Genomic DNA, 24,457 nt, shown 5'->3' with positions numbered 1-24,457 from the left:
TCCTTCCTTCCTTCCTTCCTTCCTTTTTGGTACAGCTACACCAGATGTGGATACAATCTTATAATGTTGAGTGATAGAAAGCAAGTCCTAGAAGAATATATATAATAACACACCATTTAAATAAAGTTCAAATACAAACCTGCATACATGCATAATAAAACTAAACATTAAAAAGATTAGGGAATGATAAAGACAAAATTCAGGACAGTGGTGTTTTCATGGGGTGGAAGGAAGAGGTTACTGGGGAGGGTCATGCCAGAGTATTATTGTTTCGTAATGTGTTTCTTAAACTCAGTGATGAGCTTATGGATGTTCATTTTTTAAAATTTTATGCCTTACATAGACACATATATGACTATATATTTGTATTTATATATTTGAAATATTTTATAAAAAGAAAAAAGTTAAATTCTTTTATAAGCCGTGTTCTCATCATCAAAATCATGGATTTGGTGTTGAGAAGTAAAATAACTCTTTGACAAAATAGATTTTTAAGAAGACTTTGTAATTAGCTGTTGGTATTTGGTAGATACTAAAGAAAGATGATATAACTCAGGTTGGCAAACAACAGCCCACTGGCCAAATCCAGTTGACCATCGGTTTTTGTATGGCTCACGTTAAGAATGGACTTACATTTAAAGTTCATTTTAAATGAAAAAAATATAAAGAAGAATATTTTATGACACATAAAAATTATATGATCTTCAAATTTCAGTGTCCATTAATGAAGTTTTATTGGAACACAGATGTGTTCATTTCTTTATGTATTGTTCATGGCTGCTTTCACACTACGTGACAGGGTCAAGTAGTTGCAACAGAGATTCTGTGGCCTTCAAAGACTAAAATATTTACTGTCTGACCCTTTACAGAAAAAGTTTGTGGATCCCTAGTATTGATGTTAGAAAGGTAAAATTAATTACCTCTAAATTTTCAGAATCAGGTAAGACTCAGTGTGAATCTTTGCCCAACTCCTTTCTAAACAGCACTCTCCGATCCTCAACAGAAATTATATAAATGAACAATGAATGTGAAAATGCCTTGCAAACCAATTGGCACATGTTATGGAATTGTTTCTTTCTTTCTTTCTTTCTTTTTTTGAGGTCAAAATTCTGGCTTTTGTTAGCCCAGAGGATCTGAGCAAGATTTCTCTTTATTCTTTGCAAGTTCATGTTAGTCATATTTGGATAACTTGAATCTATGAACTAAGCTTAGACATTCTGAGCCTCAGTTTCTCCATCTGTAAAGTGAAAATAATAACAACTCTGTCCTAAGATTGTGCTGAGTAACAATGGCTGTTACTGGCTCAGATACCTTGCTCACAATCTGGTTATTTATATGGTGTCTTTCTCCAGAGAACATGTTGCTCATTTGAAATCCAGCCTTTTTAAGGCTAGCAGCAGAGCTGATGATCTGGAAGTCAGGAGCTCTACCAGTAACTGGAAAATTCTAGGCACTTAGCTACTCTATGCTTTATTATTATTATTTTTTTTTCATGTTTGAAGAGGGATCAGATTGCTTCCTAGAAGGATTAAATAGCACAGGACTTATATGTTAAATGTGTCACCCACTATACTATTAAAATGAGGCTTGAATTAAGGAGTACACTTTAGCCAGATTTTTTTTTTTTTTTGGAGCATCTGTTTTAAAACTACAGGCATTTTTCATTATTAAACGTTTCCTAAAATAATCACTGTCTTCAGAAAGCACAAGGGTGCTTTCAATATTTTTCTTGAAACTAGCATAGATTGACTTAGAGGCTGGCTCAAGGACATACCTCTTGCTCTCTGAGATGGTAAATTCGCTCATGGGTCTGTTGGCCCTTGTCACAGCCTGCATTCCATGCACTCTCACTCCAACCCCTAGAGTATCAGCTATTTGGATTGATGGATGGATGAACCACCATTCTGGACAGAGTGCAATGTTTTTGGTCCCCAAGCAGTTTTTTTTTAATCCTCAGTGTATGAAAAAAGATATGGGGGATGTGTGGGAAGGAAGAGGGTGCTTCTTACCTCTAGATAGTAGATGAGTAGGGTCCTCAGCCCCAGCCCAGCTAGATCCCTCTTAGGGATTCAGTTTGATCACATGTGCAAAGTCTCTGGAACAGAAGCTGGCAAATAAGGGATTCCCATCGCATTAAGGGTCAAGGAGCTAGAATAGAGTTATCCTTCATGTACTCTATTTCCTTCAATATACTTAGCCCTGGCTTTCTGCTCTTTAGAAGTTTCTTATTAGAGTTGGAAATTATTTTCTATGACATGTCTGAGAATATGAAGTAATGCAAGTGGGCTAGGTCAGCCTGGGCACCGAAGTGCTGCTTACATGAATTCTCATCACTGGAGGAGTAACTGATTTTAAATAAGTGCTTGGCTCCCTATGTGGCATCAGGATTGAAAAAGACCTGACTCCATGCCCCTGCTCTAAGGAGGGCATGCTTGTCTTTTTTTGTGTGTGTGTGGAATAATAGAATATAGATAAAGCTCTTTCCCCCCAAGAAACCGTTTGCACTGAACTAAAATACAAAAGAAAATCAGTGAACTTGATTTAGCCTTGTTTGCAGTGTTCTCGGCTTTCAAAGACTCTTCATTTCTATTTAACATGTTTTTTTTTTTTTGCTGTGAAAACTATTGTAAGGGATCTAATATGTAATTTTTTCAAAACTAACATCACAAACATTATTTTTTTTGTATCTAATTTAGTTAGAAAAGTGTGAAACCTTATGAATTAAAATGTTATGCCATTATTCTCAGAATAGCACTTTTAAAAATTGGATTTTGAATTTCTGGATAATTTATAATAAATATTATTGGGAGATCTGTTACTATTGAGTATAAATGGCATTATTTATGATCTTTCTTATCTGCAGAGTTTGTGACAAGAATTATATGCATGAAGGCTCTTATGTCCTTTAATGTGTTTTTTTCATCCATCTTACTCTTATTCAAATATTTGGAGCTATGTGTGTTTACTTATTTACTCATTCAACAGGTACTTATAAAGCATCCATTAGATGCCAGGCACCATGCTGTTCCAGTAACATTAATTAAAAAAAAAAAATAGACTAAAACCTCTGCCCTCTTGTAGCTAACATCCTTTAAAAATACTGGTAGAATTAGAGCTTATGATTGATTACAAGAAAAGAAGGAATGAGAAAAAGATAATCATTTCAGTTTTCATTTTCCACATCTAAAAATCAAAATAAGTAACTTATTTGGTATTTAAGGTTTTAAATTTAGTTCACTTGGTAATAAATAATTTTAGTTGTCATACTGAGGGGCCTTGACACTTATAGCTACTATTTATTGAGTGCTCACTAAGTCCCAGATCCTGTGCTATGTGTTTATATTTATCTCATTCAGCGGATGAGAAAATCAAGGACCAGAGACATAACTTGACTTTTTACATTCCTACAGTAAATGGTAGAAATGAGATTTAAACCAAATGCAGGTCCATAGGACCCCAAAGTCAGAATTCTTATTCATCGCACATACTCTCTCCAACCAGGGGCACAGATCAGGAGCTTCTCAACATGTACTCTGAACAAAACCCCAGATTATGGCCAAATTCAGAAGTCGCAGAGTTCTCAAAAACAATTATCTAGTTAAGCAAATATAAGTTAAGCATCACTAGTAAATATAAGCAAATATAAGTTAAGCATCACTAGTAAAAGATGTGAAAATTAAATTTGATTAACTAAGCCTGTATTGAGTGTTACCCGTGCAAGATTGCAGTGTTATGCAGTGTGTGTATGTGTGTGTGTGTGTGTGTGTGTGTGTGTGTGTATGAGAGCATGTATAGCCTGTGTGTGAGGGTAGGTGGATGAGTGTGTGTGAGTGGGTGAATGTGCATGTGTAAATGTATGAGAGTGTGCGCGCTTGTGTGTGTGTGGTAGATGGTGGTATTATGAAATAATAATCAATAAATCAGACTATTTGTCCTTGTAGAGCTCACAACATGAGAGATACATGTTCAAAACAGGCCTAACTATGATTCTAGGTAGACTGTGGTAAGTGCAGTAAAGGATTACAAAGTGATTTCTAAACACAAGGTGTGAGAGTAAGCCACAGCGATAGTAATGGGATTGCAAAGGAGGGGACAGACTTTATGGTTTTAGTAGTGTGCAAGATCAGATAACCTCAACAACTTTCCCACTGAGAACAATTAAAAATACTGGATAAAATATTTAAAATATATTTTAAAGTTAATATCTGAGCTGATAAATCAAGGAATGTTTAGAGGCCAAAGACGAATTGAAGGTTGAAACCTAGAAAGATCAGCCATACTGACGGCCCTTGCTCTGGGACATGTGCTGTGAACTCTGGTGTTCTTGAGTTTCTATTTGTATGGCCTCATGAGGTATAAGTTACAGGAGACAAAAGAAGGCATCTAATTGTAGATGGAGGTATAGCTAGAACCCCAAAGACCTGGATCCATATTGCAAAGTGAACTAGGAAAAACAAAACAAAACAACTCCCTTGCATAAAGGGGTTAATGAGGAAGAGGGAAATGAAATATTGAAAATTCATGATCACAGGATGGTTCTCACATGGCCTTAACATGCAAATTCACACTGCTTATGTAGTCTGACAAAACCTCACACAATGACCCTAGGACAATGGTGTCCCCAAGTACCCAGAGAAGCAAATGTAGGCCCCTAGAGGAATGCACTTTTACCTTGACTCTCAAAGAATTCCAACAGACAAAATTCCAAAAAGCACGATCTTTCAGGTGACCATCCACATGGTACTTCCAGGGTTCTCCTCGTGTTGGATTATTATAATCTCATGGATGTGAAATGTAAATGGTTACCTCTCCTTGTGGTTCCGACTGTCTAGTCACGAATGGAGTACCATCTGAAATGTGTGATGTAGAACATTCTGTGGAAACAAATGATGGAATCACTTTGAATTCAACAGAAAACCAGGCCTTGAAATCTGTGGCTTGGTTGGCAAAGTGTAACAATTGTTAGGCTTTGATTCCTTCTTCCAGATCCCTTGATAATGTAAACTAGCAAATTAAGACTTGCCCTGAAAATAACTGCATGCTGTTCTACAATAGAGGTAGAATGTTCCAAGAGCAGCACAGATAGAGGTAGTAACATTTTGCCATCTGGCAAAGCCACTAGACCAGATGGATTCACTAATGACTTCTCTAAAGTATTTAGTCAGACCTTGCTGGAACACATGACTGGCATATTTAATTATCCTAAATTAATGGGACTTCTGCCAAATATAACCCTCAATGCTTGAGTCATGCTCCTTGCTTAAAGAATAAAAAAGAGATGAATAGCTCCAGAAAGCTGGGTTTCACATAGACGCCTTTTATTAGTGAAACTTTTCATTACTCCATTGTGGTGTCTTCAGGAAGTATTTCTCCTTTTTCAAAGAATGGATTCTAAGAATAGCCATGCTGATCAAATTCATTTTATCAGTAACAATTATAGTTGAGGAGAACATTTGGGGGTTGATCAATCTGATACATACAGTCATCAGACATCCTTCTCTACATTCTGCCTGTGGAAGACTTCTAAACCACCAGATACTGTCTCTCTCTCTCTCTCTCTTTTTTTTTTTTTGCACAAGTTAATCGATTTTCATTTCTCTTTATTTTTTGTTCTAATTTTTATGTTTATATTAAAGCAATATTGACACACAAATCAAAAATTACAGAAGGCCTTATGATGAAAAACTGCCCTTGTCCCACCCATTTCCATCCCCATTCCACTTTCCAAAAGAACATTTTTAATTCTTTTGACTGTTCTTTTTGGTGATTACCTCCATATCTTGAAACATTATGATTAGTTGCTATTTTTTGACCAATCTATTTTAGATATGATTGACTTTCTTTTAAGGTTTATGAGGATATAGCTTTGTAGCCTGCATATACTATTTTTATATACCTTCCCTTCTCCTCCCCAAAGGGTTATTTTATTGTTTTTAATTCCCTTACTATATACTTTTGTACCTTTAAGTTATACTTTTATACCTTTATTTTTGGGGGTCAGCTATGGACAGTATCTCTTGGATCTCAACTTTATATGATGAAGATATTAGTGACAAGTATTGTACTGCATGCTCCAGGATTATATCACTCAATATAATATTTTTGAGGTTCATCCATGTTGTTGTGGGTATCAGTAGTTCTTTCTTCTTATTGCTGGGAACAATTACATGGTATGAATATACAATAATTAATTTATCCATTTACCTGTTAATGGACATTTAATTAAGTTATTTCCAGTTTTTGGCTATTATAAATAAAGCTGCTATAAACATTTGCATATAAATCTTTGTTTAGATATATCCTGTTATTTCTCTTGGGTAAATATCTAGGAGTGGAATTGCTTGGTCATGTTGTAAGTGTATATTTAACTTTTTAAGAAACTGCCAAATAACTTTCCAAAGTGCCTTATTGTTTTACATTCCCATCAGCAATGTATGTGCATTCCAGTTACTCCACATCCTCAGCAGCTCTCGGTATTGTCAGTCTTATTGATTTTTGTTGTCTTTGATAATGTTCAGGTCTTTTGGCCATATTTTAATTTGTGTTGTCTTCTTACTATTGGATTGTAAGCATTTTTAAATATATTCTGGGTACAAATCCTTTGGGAATTTTCTTACCAATCTATGGCTTGCTTTTTCATTTTCCTAATGGTGTCTTTGAAAGAGAAGTAGTTTCAATTTTGAATTTCAATTTATCAACCTTTTTTTCTCTTATGGCTCACACGTTTTGTTTCTTTTCTAAGAAACCATTGTCTTTCAAAGGTCACAAAGATTTTATCATTTTTCCCCCTATCAGTTGTATAGTTTTAGCTCTTACATTTAGCTCTCGACTCATTTGAGATAAATTTTATGAATGAGAGGTAAGTGTTGAGGTTCATTTTTCCCCATATGAATGTCCAGTTGTTCCAGCACTGTTGGTTGAAAAAACTATCCTTTCCCCTTTGAGTTACCTTAACACCGTTGTTGGAAATCAGTTGACCATATAAATGCAAGTCCATTTCTGGACTCAATTCTGTTCCATCATTCTATATGTCTATCCTTATATCAATAGTTTGCTGTCTTAATTATTATTCTTTTTACATTTATTAGCATTTATTTGGTGCTGAATTTATTCCTGGGCCATAAGTTTTGTTTCTTCAGTTTCTTTTGGGGTATCTTTTTCTTCTGTGCAACCTCCTATTCTGGTTTAGGAACAATCTGCTCTTTTCCAGTAAGTATCATCTCAGTGTGGCAGAGAGAGTTCACATAGGGGTTAATCCACCCAGGAGCTCTGCAAATTCTGCACTACATCTTGAGAGTGTTGTTTATCTGGTTTGTGCTCAATGACCAGAAAATCTAAATCTAAATCCTTGAGTTCAGCATTACTCTCTGCATTTTTAAGCATATCTAGAAAACATTCAGCACTCTTTTTAGGCCATCAACCCCGTGTTCAGTCCCACTGTTTGGCCTGGCACAGCTACCAGCTCCACCATTGTAACAACAGAATGGCACACATTGCTTCTGTAAAGTTGCATCCTTCAGATACTTGGTAGCTTTTCAGATATGCATACCCTTGATGGCCTGGGCAGTTTCATGTGTTCTTAAAATGAACACAAAGATTTGACCCTTTTGATTTGCCTAATTTTGTGGGGTTTTCTGGGTCAAGTGAATAGCAAAGCATTTTCACAGGTCACCTCAGGCTGCTTGCAGGAAGATGCTGTTAATTCTGACTCCTTTTTATAAAGGCTTCATGCAGAACTTTCCCTTCTATTGACATTTTACTCAGATTGATTGATTTCAGTAGTTAAATCCAGATTCTCTGTCAATCATGACTGGATTAGATTTCCAAACTCTGTTCTTGCCTAGGACACTTTCTCCTTAGAATGACTTCTTTAGACAGCCAATCTCATTCATTTCATGTTTTTTTCTTTTTCTTTTTTTTTCTTTTTTTATCAGTTTAATTCTCATATGATAGTCTTAAATTTAAAATTTTGGAGGTTAGTTCACAGTAACTTCTAGTGTACATGAGTTTCCCTGTCTTAGAATAATAGTACTCTGGGGCGAAGGGTAAATTTCATGTGTGTTTGTTTTGAGCAGATTCTATCACATGACAGTTAATTAATAATAACAATACCACCTATATAGAGTTTACTGTGTTTTAAGCACTATTTGTTATTTTTTGCATTTTTTTTTTTGCATTTTATTATTTATTTCATGTACACAGTACATTGGCTAGACATTTATATACTTTATGAAATGATCCCCCTAATTACTCTGTCTTCCTTCTGGCTCTACACATAGCCATTACATTACTGCTGACTAAGCACTATTGTTTTAATCACTGCTTTAGGATTTATTAAATCTTGAATAATACCTACCTTATTTCAGGTAGGCACTGTTATTATTCCCATTTTATGGATGAGAAACTGAGGCACAGAGGAGTTGAGAAATTTGCTGAAGGTGATTAGTGAGAAACTACCTCATGCTGGTCAGTAGAGGAGATATGCTTCTGTGATGTACTGGTAACCATCTAACCACCTGCTCTCCAAGAGAAAAAAACGTAGGCATGTACAGTAATAGTTTGTTATAAATTTTATTGATATAATGTATAGTACATAATTTACAAATAATAATAAATTACATCATATTTTTTATTGTAAATTCGTCATAGCCAATCAGTTCTCATAGAATACTTCCATCATTCTTTGCTGAACTCTTATGTCTGTGGCCCACCTATGGTTGCAATTCAACCTTGATTTGACAAAATCAGATGAGGAATGAATGTTTGATTACAATCTCGTTCAGAAAAGAAGTCCCTCACATTATTGATAAGTGAATGTAGTTCTGACATGAATATTGGTTGATATTTTCATTTAAATTAATAAGACAAAAGTGAAACAACCAGGACATTTATCAGAATTTTAATTGTCAATGATGTGACTTCTTTGCTGAACTAGATGATACTTTTTGAATATTGGAAGAATATCGTCTCAATTTTTTGTGTTATTCACAATGTGACAGGTATAGACATGACACACTTTTAAGTTTATACTGCATTATTAGCATTTTATTCTTCTATGTCTTAAGTCTAGACAGTCAACAAAATGATGAATCGAGCCCTGATTTGTAGCATTTGTTGATTTCCATGATATAAATATTCCCACCATGGCTGATTTCCAACCACTAATGTGACATCATTCTATGTGCAGTAACACATCATTCTATGGAATTTCTACCATATGGATAGGATAGTAATAAATAATCACAAGACTATAGATAATAGTAAAATATAGTAAGATAATTAGGAAGTGATGAGTTTTAATACATATTATCTTTGCTTTTAATATGATTTATTTAGTTGTAAGTTTGTGTAATTTAATTTTTAACATTGGTCATGTTTAAAAACTGAGTCACGAAATTGCTAAAATTCAACAGTTCTTGCTAGTAGTCCAAGCTGGCTCCAGCATGCCACTGCCTGCTTTGATCCCAGGCAGCCAAACCACTATTCTCTTGATCATTCTATCATATGGTATTAGGTATTGCCAGAACATAGTGACATACCCGTACAGATGTGGAAACACTCAGCATGCAAGATATGTTGCATTTCTTTATTTTTTTTAAAACCACATTTGTTCTCATTAAATGTAACACTCATCAAGATTATTGATGACAGATCTCTACTCAACCATGAATACACAGGTATCTTTGGACATACATAGTCCCAGAACATGGCAATAGACCCTGGTGGTCTGTCCACATTGCTATCACTTCCATTCAACCTGCCCAGGCCCACCTGGAAGGTGGGGCCCTCTCTTTGGCTTTGGTGTCAGATGAGATCACAGTCCCAATGTTTGTACTCCTGTGCCAAGTGCAGCCCTGGGGACCAAGCCTGGAGCACAGCTATCTCTGTGTGAGACTGCACTACCTTCAGGCCACTGTGTTCATATAAGCCTTCCTGTGCCTTTTCTTCCTCACAGGTGAACATCCACTGAGGTTAAGCCACTCCCTCTTCAGCCCAGAAAGTAGCAAATTTCCCCACTGCCCCAGACAGTCCAGCCTGGTTACACCGATGCACTCCAACACTGGAAAAGTTCTCTCAGGGTATTTTTAGGGGAGAGGAAGGGAGAAGGCTTTTATACTTCTCTGGGAAAACTATTTAAAAAAAACATAAAGTTATTATTGAAAGAATCACTGAAGCAACCTGGGCAAAAATGAAACAAAGCTTAAAAAGTAAAGTCAGAATCATGAACATCTTGTAAATGTTGCTCTTAGAATAAGTACTCAGATATAATTTTTGCCTTCAGGAATCAAAAATGATTAATGTTGATTAGCTTTTTTGGTTTAACCTCATAAGCAAGGCTACCTCTTTCTATGATCCTAATTAATTCTCATCTTCTCCCCACACAACATATTTGAAAGTCTTCCTGATCTCATCTGACATCAGAAAGACAATGTTTTTGCCCTCCTGGCATCCTGGAGAAACAAATCAATTCCTTCTCTCAGGGTGATGAAAGTCCTCTGCAGTGCTTTCTATTGCTATGGTAACAGAAGATGGGATTTCCCCCATGGAACTAGATTTATATATACACAGAGAGAAGCAATTCTTTAAAAGCTTGATCCCTTTCTGTTGCCATGCGTACAGTACAATCAATGCAATAAACTGTTTACCAGAGGAAAAACAGAATGACTCCAAACCTTTTAATGTAGGCATGGAAAGAGACCTTCATTGTACTGAGACCCTCAGTGAAAAATTATTAATATTAAAAGTTTTAGTATTATGATTGCTATTATAACTACAATAATTTTCAAAATTTGCAAAGTGCAAGTTTTCTTAGAAAAGCAAAGATAAGATTTGGATTCACAGACTCTCAGGTGGCAGGTAGACTTAAAATAGAAGTAAGTTGTATCAGTACTTTCAGTCACAGGAAGACTCATAACACTGTGATGTGGTGAAAAAGATGACAGGAAGCCCAGAGTAGAAAATTACAGAAAAAAAAATTTTTTTTTTGAAGCGCGACCATTTCTTTATTAAATTATACAGAAAAGGTGAGGAAGGACAGCTGTGGAGCTTGGTCCCAACCCTGGCCCCGGCCCCACCCCTGCCTGGCACTGTCTGAGAGAAGGGTATCTGAGGGAGACCCAGGGATCAGGCAGTGGAGGGATGGGCGGGATAGGAGGCTTGGATACAGAGGTTAAGAAGGAGAGGCTACCAGGAGTGGAGTGGCTGGGGAGATGAAGGGAGGAAGAGAGCAAGGAAAGAGAGAGGGGCAATCGGGGACCAGCTGGAGAGCTCAGATGGAACAGGTCAGGAGGTAGAACGATGGCAGAATGAGGATGGAGGGGCAGTGTCTGGAGAGTGGACATGAGTAGAACAGATATTTTGTGTAATGGTAGTACTTTCCACTTCTGTAATTTTCCACTTCTGTAATCAACTATTGACACAATAGTTGATCATTTTGCAACTCGTGAGAAGGAATTCAGATTCTTTTCGTCATGGCCCCTTACTAGGATAAGGGAACCCACCCTCTTTTAATCTGTTGGTTGGTCTAATGATATTACGTTAGGGTAGCTTCTTAGGCTCAGGGCACCTCTGCGGAAGGAGCAAAGAGCAGTCTTGAAGTATGGAGCAGTAGGTGAATTTGGTTTTATATAAGGAAAAAAATATATATGTATGCACCTGCCATTTAGATGCTTCTGAACGAGAATTTCAAAAAATGTTTTAGGATTAGATGAAAGCAGATCCTGTTCAAAATGACTTTGTGTGAAATTCTTGAATTCCTAAATGGACAGATGTGGGGAAAAGGGAATAGATACTTTGATGGTGGCTTCAAAAGTGCTTATTAAATAAGTGCTTCTGCAACTGCCTCATTACTGATCCCTTATATTACTCTCTTGCAAATCCAGTGGGTAAAGCTTTCCACTGCCTCTCTTACAAGATTTAAAAAGTGCTGTTGAAATGATATGACAATTTTTTTTTTTTTTAAAGTAAATGTTACTTTGCTGTGCTCTGGAAGATACATGGATGTGATGTCATTGTGTTACTCAGGTGAGAGGAGTGAAGTTTCTGGAAAGCTGTTAGAACAGTAACAGTTGGCAAAGTGAATTAAGGCTGTTTTCTGTTTTCCCTGTTCTTGAAATGGACATGGATAAATAAAAACATTATGAGTCATTTTAAGCAATCAAGTTGCATCCAAGTCAGAGAAGTGAGGTCAGAGACTCTTGGCTTATAAAAGGAGAAATAGATAATTTTGTTAATGTATTCAAGTGACAAAGGAGGCATCTGAGTCAATGGGATAGCATGGGCTGGGAAGAGACAGTTTAAAGAACAATGTAAAGCAACTTCTAGCCCCGCCCCCCCAAATCCAGTGTGAACTTTTTAATAAGTGTAATAAATTAATGGGCTTTAATATGAATGAAAAGAAAAATAATAACTAGAATAAAAATACTTCAGATCCATGATGGATGTTTTCAGGTCACACTGCTAATTAAGTAACTTAGATAAGTTATTTTGAAGGCCTCTTTAAAGATTTGTTGAAAATCTACTTCGTTCCCCACTTTATTCAAGGAACTGAGAAAAGTCAGGAATCATGAAATTATTACAGCAAATTATTTTAAATTCTGGGTGCTTCTGAACCCTAGGAGTCTGCCAAGTATCCCAAGCACTTTTTTTTTCTTTTTTAAGTTGTTTATTGTAAGATAATTTACAAATATCTTGCTGTCTTTGGTAATTTAAACAATGGACCAATAATTTCTTCCGACCAGGACAGTAATGAAATAAAAACAAAATCAGGTGGCTGGATTTTCTGCCTTTACCTCTTGTCTGAGGACGAAACTTGATTTTCATTAATCCAGAGCCACAGTACCAGAGGTGATTTCGATCAACTCTTTTGTGATGACAGCTTGGCGAGTGTGATTGAAAGTCAAAGTCAACTTGTCAATCATCTCAGAAGCATTTTTGCTAGCATTGTCCATGACCGTCATCCTGGCACTCTGCTCACTCGTGATGGACTCCTTGAGAGAATAGCAGATGATGCTGGCCAGATTGTGTTCTTAGTAGTTCCGCAGCACGTCAGCATCAATATCATCATAGATACTCATGCTCTCAGAACTCGCAGTGCTATTAAGGGAAAAAATGGGCTTTTCTCCTGTCTAGTAGGAGATGACAGACCTGAATTGATTAAAGATGATAGAGCCTTCATCAAATTCATATCCCGAATTTAGTAATTCTAGGGCAATGACCGACGTGTCTCCAAAAGTAGGGAGTTTTCTTCCTACTTCTTTGAATGTCACCAGAAACTGGTCAGAATAAGTCCTATGAAGTATGCCCCTAATTTTATCACTAACTCCGACAATGTTAACTTCTTTCCCAGCTGCTGTGAGTGTAGCCACCTCATTTTTCATCTGTTTAGCGATGGAGGAGTGGATAGTGCTGCAAAGCCCTCTGTCTGAGAACCCCCGATCAGGGGGTGTTTCTTCTTATATTCGGGCACCTTAGTGTCGGCTCTTTCATACAGAGCCAAAGATCCTTTTCCATACACACGAGCTGATTTCAGCTCCCTCTCAGCTCGGGCATATTTTGCTGCTGCTACCATTTTCATAGACATGGTAATTTTCTGGATGTTTTTGATTGACTTTAGTCGCCTGGTAATATCTTTCAAAGTTGCCATATTTCAAACTTGGATCCATTGTGGCTGCATGGCCCAGGCCAAGACCCCAGCGACACCCACCTGAGAAAACATGGTGCTATCGGCCCTGCTGAAGGTCGCTCAGACATCCCAAACACTTTTAAATAGAATCTGGGATCACAGCAAGAAAATTTCATTTATCTCTCAAAAGTGTCTCTGACCATCTAGGGGAAATATGCTCATTACTCTTTATTTTCCAGTTCGTGGGTAGAACCTGTTGCCAGTTGTAGTGAGGAGAAGCAATATAGCAGCCAAGATTGTTGGCATCATTTGCTCCTTCTTCAGCAAGTGCTCTATTAATGCTTACTCTGCCATATGATGTACCAGGAACTGTGTACAGAGTGATAGAAATAGTCCCTGTCCTCAGGGAGCATACAATCTAATCAAATCCTCTTGTCCAAAGCCCTTAGGACTCCAGGCTTGGTACTCACCTGAGGAGTCTTGGTTTCCCCACTAAAAATTGGATAGAGTTAAGGCCATCTTTTCCCCAAATCAGGCTCATAGGCTTAAAACTCTAATGACCCCAAGCTGTGTGAGTTATAAACCCAGTTGCCCAAGCAAAAAATTTCTGTCAACTTTGACACTCTCAAGCTTTTCCTTAACCTCGAACATCCTAAACCTTTCTCTCTCACACTCCCCCTTAAATATCCCTTCACTCATTCTCTCCATCTCCTCTAGCCCTGTCTTACTTCAGTATCTCTCCCCTAGTCCCTAACTAGCCTTCCTGCTTCCTCTCCTAACACCCCTTACCTGTCTGTCCTTCCCACTGTGCCTCACTGATGCTGGGGTTACCTTCCTAAAATATGAAACTGTTCATGTTGTATTCTGCTAATAAATTGTCAGTAGCGCCCTAACGTCCTGGCCTGGGGCTTTCATGGCTGCCCAAGCCTGTCTGACTCTTCTCATTTCCTGTTCTTCTCTGCAAGACTCTGGCCATTGTCTTTTCATGTGGATGCCCTTTGCACCTTGTCTTTCATATGAACTCATATTTTTGCTACAGTACTGAGCAGCTGGCCACTCCATTCTCCATCTTTCTTTGTCATTTCGTATATATGTACGTGTATAGATAGGTAGATAGATAGACATTTTATTAATGTTTACATGTCTATCCTCCTTACAGTGGCTTCTTGAAAGAGAGGCAGTGTATTTTCTGTTTATATATCCATGGTGTTGTAACTACATTTCATAGGTCCTTAAATAAGTTTTTTTTTTTTTTTAATGAATGAACGAATGAACGAATGACCCTAAAATATATCAGTTTGCCATAGGGTTTTCACAGGCTGCTTCCAATCACTTACTTTAATGAAACAAATATGGCACTTCATAATCAACTTGTAATTTTCTAGGACATCTAGGTACCATCAAGTACCAAAGATTATCTCAGCAAAATTGAGATTGGGAGGGTCCTTTTATATCTTAATGGTCATTTCTCACCAGCTCTGAAAGCTAAAGTGTTCTACAGCCGTAAAAAGTTCTAAAGCCTGTAGCATTCACCTACTGTGAAAAAGCTATGCCTTTATATGTTATCTTTTTATATTACTCCTTTTAAAGATTCCTGAGGATACATTTTCCGACAAGCATTTGTTAGATGGCTAACTGAGGTGTTGGGACCGGGCTCCGGAGCGCCCAGGTGTTTCTCATCCCAGGGCTCCTGTGCCGGCCCTTAGAACTCCCGAGGTCCTGAGGGATGGGGCTTCCCCGGAAGAGCGGTTGTGGCAGCAGCACCTGGGGCCTGATTCCCTGTTCTCTGAGCTTCGCTGATGCTCAGTGCGTCCTAGCCTATCCTCTCCTACCCCTCCACCTGGACCCGCACTCACTTCCTTCTACAGAGCTGAAGCCACAGAAGCCCTTGTTTGCCTTCCTGGGAAACCCCACACTCCTCCACTCTGACCAAGCCTCGCCCAGGCCCCCACCCCCGCCCCGGGCGTCTCTCATGGTGTTCACTAGAAAAGGACATTTCCTGAGGTGACGAGGCCAGCTAACCCCACGGGTACTGGCAGTTGGGCTGGGTCAGAAGAGAGCAATGCCTAGAGGCTGGTCTTCAGGGAAAAACCTTCAGAAACAGACAGCAATGGTCTTGGGGAACAAGTTCTAGACACCTCACTGCTGCTGCCGGGAGGAACGACTGGCCCCGAGGCTGTGCAGTGGAATGGTATGCTCGGGCTGCTGCAGCCGTGGACCTCGGCAGATGTCGGACTGAGCCCCCAGCGGCCCAGCCAGAAGCTGGCATTGCTGTCCAAGCGCCTTTGTCCTCCTGGAAGGTGATAGACTTGCGGGTCTCTGCAGTTCGCTCTCGGGTTCTGGCACCTGGCAATCCCGCCCCAGTGCAGCCTTTGGGCCAGAGCCAGGTCCCCAACAACTGGTGGCCCGTGGGGCGAAGTGGCCTACACTGTGATTCTGACTCGGATAGGAGAGGGCAAAGCGTCGAGGAGGAAAGGGGTTTGCTTGACAGGTGGTATGAGCCAGACTCTGACTGACTAATCAAGGACAAGAGGCCTCTGGCACCTGGGGCGCGCAGGTGTTGCTCACTCCGGGACTCCTCTGCTCGCCCCTGTAGAAATCCCGAGATCCCGAGAGGAAGGGCTCTGGGGGGCGCGGTTGTGGCAGCGGCACCTGGGGCCTGAGACCACCATTCTCTGAGCCTCGCCCGATGCCCATCCTCTCCTTGCGCCTACCTCAGGACCTGAGCTCACTACCCCACACAGCTGAAGCCACAAAGCATGCCCTGTGGGCTCCAACTATACCCCTTTTGCCTAAAAAGAAAAACAAAACCGAGGGCAGCACCCAGCCTCGACTGGAGAATGCAGGTAGAGTGGGTCTTCAGCTTTGGTGGCAGTCTCTGGACTGAGGACTTGTGGAGTGGGGGTGCTGGGAACTCCTGGGAAGACAAGCTGCACTTGGGGCACCAGGATACAAGAGCCTGGGAGCGCCCGTGTGTGAGGAATAGGTGGGTCCTCGGAGGCCCTGTGTGAAAGATAGCACTAGGTTTGGTGGGAGGCCCAGGAAGGGAGCACAGTGGAATGAGGGCCACCATGAGGTTACTTGGTGGCTGCAGAATTGGGGGTCGGGGGGACCATACATAGAGCCAGCTGAGAACCAGAGTTTGTTTTTGAAAGACACACTGTATCCATAAAGACACGCATATGTCGGTTGTATCTATCTGATGCCAGTTACAGAAATGATAATGAAACTTGCACTGAATGCTTCTTGTGTGCTAATGCTCCATATTCATACCTATTTTTCTATAGAATCTCCATTTTATAGATGAGGAACCTGAGGCAAAAGAGATAAAGTAATATGTCCAAAGGACCAGACAGGAAGGGGCAGCCAATATACAAATCCAGGTGTCTGATTCTAAAGCATATACTCTTTTTAAAATCATGCCAAATTGAAAAGGGAAAAAAAAACCCTACTTTTGTTACTGCATAAAGAGTCATCTGATAGTTTCTCCTGTAGGTAATATGCTTGTTTTGTTTTAAATTCCTAACACCTATTTTTAGAAAGGCACAACATCTTTACACAATAAATTCAAAATAGTAGAGTGATTTCTCATCTAGGAATGATAATATTTTTCGTCTTGACTGCTACAGACTCCTTGAAATTCTAGTTGGTATTTGACAAAATTTTATTTTGATTGGATTACAGTGGGAAAATACTACACAAATCACAAGCATAGTAATTTGTAGTTCTCCTGGTGTCACAGCGATTGCTGTAAAATAGAAAATTTCATTTAAAATACATAATCTTGACTCTGGGACCCCTCCATGCTCTGAAATCTTAATGAGGATGATATCCAGAGCTGCTGCAAGCAGGTTTAATTCATCTGGGAGATGCACTCTCTCCTAGTGACAGCATCTACCTCCCCGCCCCGCAATTAAAGTCAAAAGCTAATTTGAAAGCTGAGTAATATTTTCAAAATCAGTAAGTAAATATCATGACATAAAGCAGTTATAGAACCATATAGAAGATTTTCTAATCATAAAATTAGAATAGTGTCTCATTTTTAAGGTAACTGAGTAAAATCAGATGGAATTACTGTTAAACTATGTTAAGCCTCTCTTTGCCAATGCTGAACATTTATATTTAGACCAACTGGGTAATTACTTGAAGTGACAGTTCAGACTCGAGAGTATCTTGTTAGATGATTAAAATGAGAAACAAATGTGGATAAAAGATGATCAATGTTTTCAACTTTGTTCAGTCAGAGGATGTGAAAAGAGACCTTTTTCTTTTTCAGCCTTGCCTTACACCCCGATAAAACTCTCGTTGCAACTGGCCAAGTTGGGAAGGAACCATATGTATGTATATGGGATTCCTATAATGTCCAGACTGTGTCTATTCTTAAAGATGTCCATACACATGGAGTTGCCTGCCTGGCTTTCGACTCAGATGGACAGGTGTGTATCTTCTTCCATTTTTTTTTTTTTTTTAATGACTTCTCATAAGTCAGAATCCTAATACACATAACCTATAGCCTTAGAAAGTCTATCAGTGCTGTCTCTCACCTTGGTGAGCCTCTTAGAATTTTCACCTGTTTGATACTTTTCGAAGCTTGTGGCACTGACACCATGCATCGGATAAGCCCATTTTGGTTCCCCCAGTCTCACCATCTGGTTAATAAGCCTCCAGGAAGGAAGCCATGAACTCATGCTGATCCAGTCTGTCATGACTCAGCAATTTCGCTTGTCTTCCATTGTTAGCCTCCAATTTGGAATAAGGGTTGGACCAAAGCTTTTTCACAAACCTCAAGTTCTGAGCAACACTTTTGTCCCCTTGCTTTTAAAAGATATCATCACCTCCTAGTAATTCACTGAGAAGATTCTTTTTGACTCTTTCCCTTCAGATAATTTCTAACAGCTTCTCTCTACCCACTCCCCACAATTTAAGCAGTCACTAATTCATTCATATCTGTTTTATTTTTTTACAGTAACTCTGACATCCTCCCCTTCCTATTCTCTCTCCTTTCAGTTCCAAATCCATGTCATGCCTGACAAATTAACCTCTTAACCTGTCACAACACAGTGAATTTCCTGTTCTAATACATTTCATCAACTGAAAAAGAGTGTCAGCATTGTTTAAAAACAAGAAAAGAGTACCCATTGCATGAAGTCCACACTTTGTAGCTGAGCATTCTAGGGGAACTGGGTTTTCTAGCCTTATCTTCACTATCTCCTTGCAGTTAAATAGGACAAGTCAAAAAGATCCCTCTACCAGCCCTTGTTCTTTCGTACCTCCAGACCCTTCCTTAGGCTGTCCTCTCCACCTCAAGTGCCCTTTTCACCCTCTTTGCCCCTTAAAATGACTCATTCTTCCAAACCACTTCAAAGGTCTTCACGAAGTGTTCCTAGGCTCCCCGACAAATTTTCTCTTTCCTTTGGGTTCCAGCAGTACTTGGCAGACAAGATGCGTTACTATGTTATAGAAAAGAGAGTGCAAATGTAGAGGAATCATTCCTGGCTCCCATCGAGGTCCCCTTGTCACTAAAGCTGTGCTTTTTTTCCCTGGCCTTCTCCATGTTCCTAGGCCACCCTTTGTCTCTTTCACCCTCCATATTTATGCCAGTTAATTCCTTCAATCCAATTTTTCTCAAATCTGAGTTAATTCTATAAGTCCATGCTGTGGAAAGGCCTGTGAAATTATTCCTAGAGGCTTGACCAAGCAGAGTTTGTGGGAAGCTCAGGACTTGACCTGGTTTGAGTCACTTTTTAAACAATTAACGTTTACTTACTTGGTGTATTCTGCTATTTTGAGAGGATAGTGATCATTTTTTTCTTTCTAGAACTAGATTCACTACAATGTAGACCCCTGGTGTATGTTTTTTATTTTACTACTCTGTAATCTCATCCAATTTAGTCAGGATAATGCATGCATTCCATTGTATATCTACGTCTAAAGAGAAATAGCTGGGTAGTGACATTTGTTCACATTTTTAGCCATTGACTTCTAACTGAATTGAATGAATGTGTTGGAATGCATATGCATACACAAGTGTAAAATGTATGCTTGGATGTGTACTTACATGCACATTTTTTAATCTGATTTTGGTTTTGTGTTTCTAGAAAATATTCTTTATCAAAATTTGTTCTGAAGCATCACAAGAAAAGTGTAAGGTGACAGAGAGAAGTCCAGCTTTAACTTTTAGTCCTTTGTCCATGTTATTTTGTGTTAGAATCCTAGCTACTTCCTTTTAGGTTCCATTTTGCAGGGTTCAGGTAGGAGTGGACTGCATGGTACTTTACCGTTGGTTGAGAAAAATAACCTCCCATTTGCTTGCCACGAAGGATTTCCTAGGTTGTTGATGCCTATTGCTTCAGGTCTGCCTTATTCCCCAGACGGAGTTCGCTGGAATCGAGTGATATTTAGAAAATGACAAATAACCCATCACCTCTCAAGGAGCAGAAGGCAATATAAATGCTTCTCAGGTAGCTACGAGGCCTGTCGCTATAAATGAGCCAAATAGATTTCTTTTGGCTTTTCTCAATCAAGAAATGTGCGTTTTACTTAGTGTCCATGTTTATGTATATTGCTTTTTTACTTTTTTTTTTAATAAGATGAATGGAATTCACCCACTTTGAATTTTTTTATGTGGATAAAAGTACAACATGTCTTAAAATCATTTCCATTGATGGAACACTCAATTAAAAATGACAGCAAAGACCCCTTTTCTTAAGGGCACATTTTAAAACCTCCAACTATATATTTATTATACTAAATAGTCTTAATGGAAGCCATATATAGTGAAAAAATCTGAACAATCTTTGCATAACACATGTACATTTAGCCATATATGGCTATCATTTTATATATATGCATGTGCATACACACACACACTCAAACTTGATGAAATACCTACACTCACTTGGATAATACTATATTTTTAAAACCCTTTGACTTACATTATTTCACTGATTCAAACAGCCTTACTATGTACACAACAAATATTTTACACTTATTTTGCAGATGAGAAAACTGAGATTTAAGGTTAATTTTCCAAAGTCTTCTGTCTGGCTACTTACAAAGTGAGAAAAGAAGCCAAATCTACTTACTCCCAGTCCAGACCTCGATCTGTTACACAGTGCTGTCTCCTTGGAAGTGGTGTCCTGCTGGAACCTCTGATTTTATTGTTCCTAATATATGTTTGGAAAGTTTTGAAATTGTATACACTCATGTGATAAATTTCTTTTCTTTTTGAGGACAAGTTCTGATCCGAACTCAAAGAATTTAGACTGGGAGATGAAGTACCAGATTACTTTTACTAAAATTATATATCCGTTAGAAGTGTTTGTGAAATTATGAAAATTAAGAACAAAAATAATGTTCATATGGAATTTCTCATCTAGGTATTTGTCAAACCCTTTAATTTTAGCAGTTTGGTGAGGCTTTTAGACTAAAATCCTAGACTCTTAAATCTCACATTAAGATCTTAAATTTAAAAGTTTAAACCCTGACTTCAACTTCTATTTCTGAGATTTCATGAGGTTTTGCACATGTTTTCTATGTTTAAGAAAGACAAAAGAGTTGTAGCTTATAGGTTTTTGGAATTGCAGTATACACTAATGGAAGTCATCTACTGTGATAGCTTTAGTTTTGAATTTCAGATGGATCTTGAACAAATTTTTTTTTATAAGAAGCTCAACACTTGGCCCATAGTAAGTAATCAGTAACCATTTGTTGAAAGAAGGCATGGATAATGGGAAATCTTGCTGCTAGGTATTAAATTATTGTTCTTATTCTTAGCGTTTAGCTTCTGTGGGATTGGATGCCAAAAACACAGTCTGCATTTGGGACTGGAGGAAGGGAAAACTTCTGGCCTCAGCCACTGGCCACTCCGACCGGGTAAGAGGACCTTGTTGGATCAAGTCATGCGATTGCATAACTTGGGGGGCAGGGTCGGGTTGTAATAGAGCTTCTCAGAGCTGTAATGCTTTTAAAAGTAAATTTGCTACATGCAGATTTTCCCTACATATTCAACTTAAAAACTTACTGTTTTTAAAAATTAATTTATGATTAATAGTTATGTTGGAATGATCTCTTGGTGATTGGATGTTTTGATACTGCTTTTCATAGGCAAAGCAAAATTCTGAAACTGGCATTTAGCTTCTTCATAAAATCAAAATAGAATTGAATTTGAAAATATACGTAAGGTTTACATGTATTTGTTTAGAAATGGAAATAGTTGTTAGAAAGTAATATTCACAAAATAAGTTTATAAGCATATATATTTGAATTTCACATTAATATAATGACAACTTTGTAATTCTTTGTTATATTTGAGAAACTTGAATGTAAATTATGGCCTGCTTATCATTCATATTGAAGTCAGTGTGATCAGAAATGGTAATTCCATATAGTCATGGCTGGCAAGACAGAATTTGAGCAGACATAGTCATTAACTGGTAAGAAATCTATTTCTCCAGTGTCTTGCATGGTTAAAATAATTTGGCTACTTTACTGTCTTGATTTTCTAATAAAAAAATAATGAATTTGCATGACTGTCTTACATTGGTTCCTAGTTTTGTATTTCTGCACAATATAAGTGTTCGTGTAGAATGAGGCCTTACTTAAATATTAAGTTCACTGTCTCTTGTTTAAGTGTGAACTGTAAAAAAATTTTTGTGTATGAATATACAGTCATCTAGGGAGAATTGTGATTTTTAAGGAGACTCCATAGTTCTTGCTGCAAATTGTACTTGAGGATTCAGTCCTCAGAAAGTCCAGGAATGACCAACATGGAACTTTAGTGTTGGAAGAGGACGAACATCCCTCTGGCCCAGTGGTTCACACCCCTGGCAACACATAAGAATCCTTGAGGGAGATTTTACAGCTTACTGATCCCTGGGCCCTACCCCCCAGGTATTGGTATTAATTTATTGGTGTTTAATTGATATTAGTACTTAATGAAAGGTTGAAAATATTTTCAATGCTTACATTTTGGATATTATTGTTTTTGCTTATGCTGTGATCCCATTATATCTTATAAAGTAAGTTGAATTGGATTGGATCAATATGTGAATTTCCTATTGGTTTGTTAATGTTTTGTACACTTTCCAGTTAGGAGTAGATTGGAAAAAGTATAATGCTATAGTGAAAACTCAGTAATTTTAAGAGCCTAGACTGTTTGAATGAAATACTGCCTATTTTTTTTTTTAAGAACACTGTTCTCCCAGGCCCCATAATTTGTTTCACACACAATTTTGCCCTTCATCATTGATGCCAATATGAATTATTATTGGCTGCTTATGGGCAAATGATCACTCCAGGAGTATTTTAGTGGCTAAAATTCTTAATCCCTAGCACTCATTTGTATGAGTGCTTTATGGGCTACAAGATGGTATATACATTATCTTAATTGACCTCATAACTGAGGAGGTGTCATTCATTTTAGAGAAGATGAAGTTAACATTAGAGATGCTAAGACTTGCCTGAGCTACATAGCTAAAATGGGTTACTGGACCTCATTGATACTTGGACCGAATGTTCTCCAGTGCTCTCTCTCTGGTCCATAATTGTTTCCTTCTACCTACATGAAGGTTATATATCCTCCCGTCTCTGATGATCAGTCCATATTGCCCCTTCCTATGTGGTGAGAAGTTAGCAGCCTAAGTTCTTTCTCTGGTCTAAACTCTGGCCCTGACAGTGTCCTTTTTTCTATTAGAGCTTCACAGAATGTGGTCCATGGACCAACAACATCAGAATCTCCTGTGGTCTGTTTAAAAATGCAGATGCCTGGACCCAGTTTCAGACCCACTAAATCACAATCTCTCAGGTGGGCCAGGAACATACGCACTTTACACAATTGCCATGGGTGATTCAGCCCTCAAGGCTGACAGAGAGTCTTCTCTTCCTTGTTTCCAAGATGAAAATAGAAATACCTGCAAACAGCTTTTCTTAAAGAATGATAAATAATGTTAGAAGATGTTTTCAGTTCCTTGGAGAACTGAAAATATAGTAGTATTTTGGTTCAGATTAAAATGATGGCCTATTGAAACTATTTTAGATGAGCTAAGTGAGGGCCAGATAAATGCCTCTGCCTTATGTTCAGGAATATTAACTTTTATGGTTACTAGAAAGTGTTGGCCACAGTGAATTATAGTTGACTATTAAACATTTTCCTTCTTAAAATGAAGCATTTTGTAATTCTTTTATTTTTATTGTGAACCTAACTCGAAAGCATTTTATCAGCATTGTGGAGAGCTATAGAAAATTTTATCAGAACTTTATCCTAAATCATCACAATTTATCCTAGGTGGACAAAGTTAAAAATATGACACTATGTTGTTTTCAGTGATTGTGGTTAATTATTACTTCTCTATTCAGTCCTAAGGTAAGTAGACATTAGGCAATAAAACATGTGTTGTCAATTTCTGACTCATCCCCAGAGCCAAATCCTCCATTTTTTGGTCTGCGCAGGTAACTCTGTGTTCTGAGTGCTAGAGTAGAGTCTTAGCAATTGGACAGGTGTCTGAAAGAAGACAAAACACATAAATGACCAACATAGCAACTTTTAATATTTTTTAAACAGATTTTTGATATTTCCTGGGATCCATATCAGCCAAACAGAGTGGTTAGCTGTGGAGTAAAACATATAAAGGTAAAGTAGTTATTTTAAAACATTTTTTGGTGCCTCGTATGGAAAGAATTTATATGTATATAATTCGGTATTGAGAAACTGCTCGACTTTACATTTTTTTTCTTAAATTTAGAGCCTTCTTACCTGCTTCTCTGATCTTGAAGCAAGCTACAGCTGATGGGGCTCTCCAGAAATGCAGTGTAACCAAAATCAAGTGAAGTGCT

The 24,457-nt window shown here is 38.1% G+C and overlaps 1 protein-coding gene, 1 long non-coding RNA gene and 1 pseudogene across 7 annotated transcripts in view; 1 reads left to right on the top strand and 2 right to left on the bottom strand.

Annotated features, from left to right (window-relative positions):
* Positions 1-11,389, bottom strand: part of LOC120621644 (uncharacterized) — a 14,453-nt gene extending 3,064 nt beyond the window's left edge. Inside the window, exons 1-2 of the long non-coding RNA XR_005658227.1 lie at positions 11,258-11,389; positions 4,544-4,548 (exon numbers count right to left, since the gene is read on the bottom strand). This is a non-coding gene — a long non-coding RNA (uncharacterized LOC120621644). The remainder of the gene's footprint in view (positions 1-4,543; positions 4,549-11,257) is intronic.
* Positions 1-24,457, top strand: part of EML6 (EMAP like 6) — a 232,732-nt gene that overhangs the window by 64,745 nt on the left and 143,530 nt on the right. For 5 of the 6 annotated variants that reach the window (XR_005658225.1, XR_005658226.1, XM_039887155.1 and 2 more), the window contains exons 3-5: positions 17,901-18,060; positions 21,401-21,499; positions 24,186-24,254. Coding sequence is in view for 4 of the 6 variants with exons in the window: in XM_039887155.1 (XP_039743089.1) it covers positions 17,901-18,060; positions 21,401-21,499; positions 24,186-24,254 (328 nt within the window). In the remaining 2 variants the exon portion in view is untranslated. The remainder of the gene's footprint in view (positions 1-17,900; positions 18,061-21,400; positions 21,500-24,185; positions 24,255-24,457) is intronic. The other variant, XM_039887154.1, reaches the window with a different exon arrangement.
* Positions 12,792-13,693, bottom strand: LOC120621643 (ATP synthase subunit gamma, mitochondrial-like; annotated as a pseudogene).

This window comes from Pteropus medius, unplaced genomic scaffold, assembly GCF_902729225.1.
Source record: "Pteropus medius unplaced genomic scaffold, Ma_sr-lr_union100, whole genome shotgun sequence".
NCBI lineage: Eukaryota > Metazoa > Chordata > Mammalia > Chiroptera > Pteropodidae > Pteropus > Pteropus medius.
Note: the sequence above shows the minus strand (reverse complement) of the source record. Positions and strands in the feature narration are given on the sequence as shown.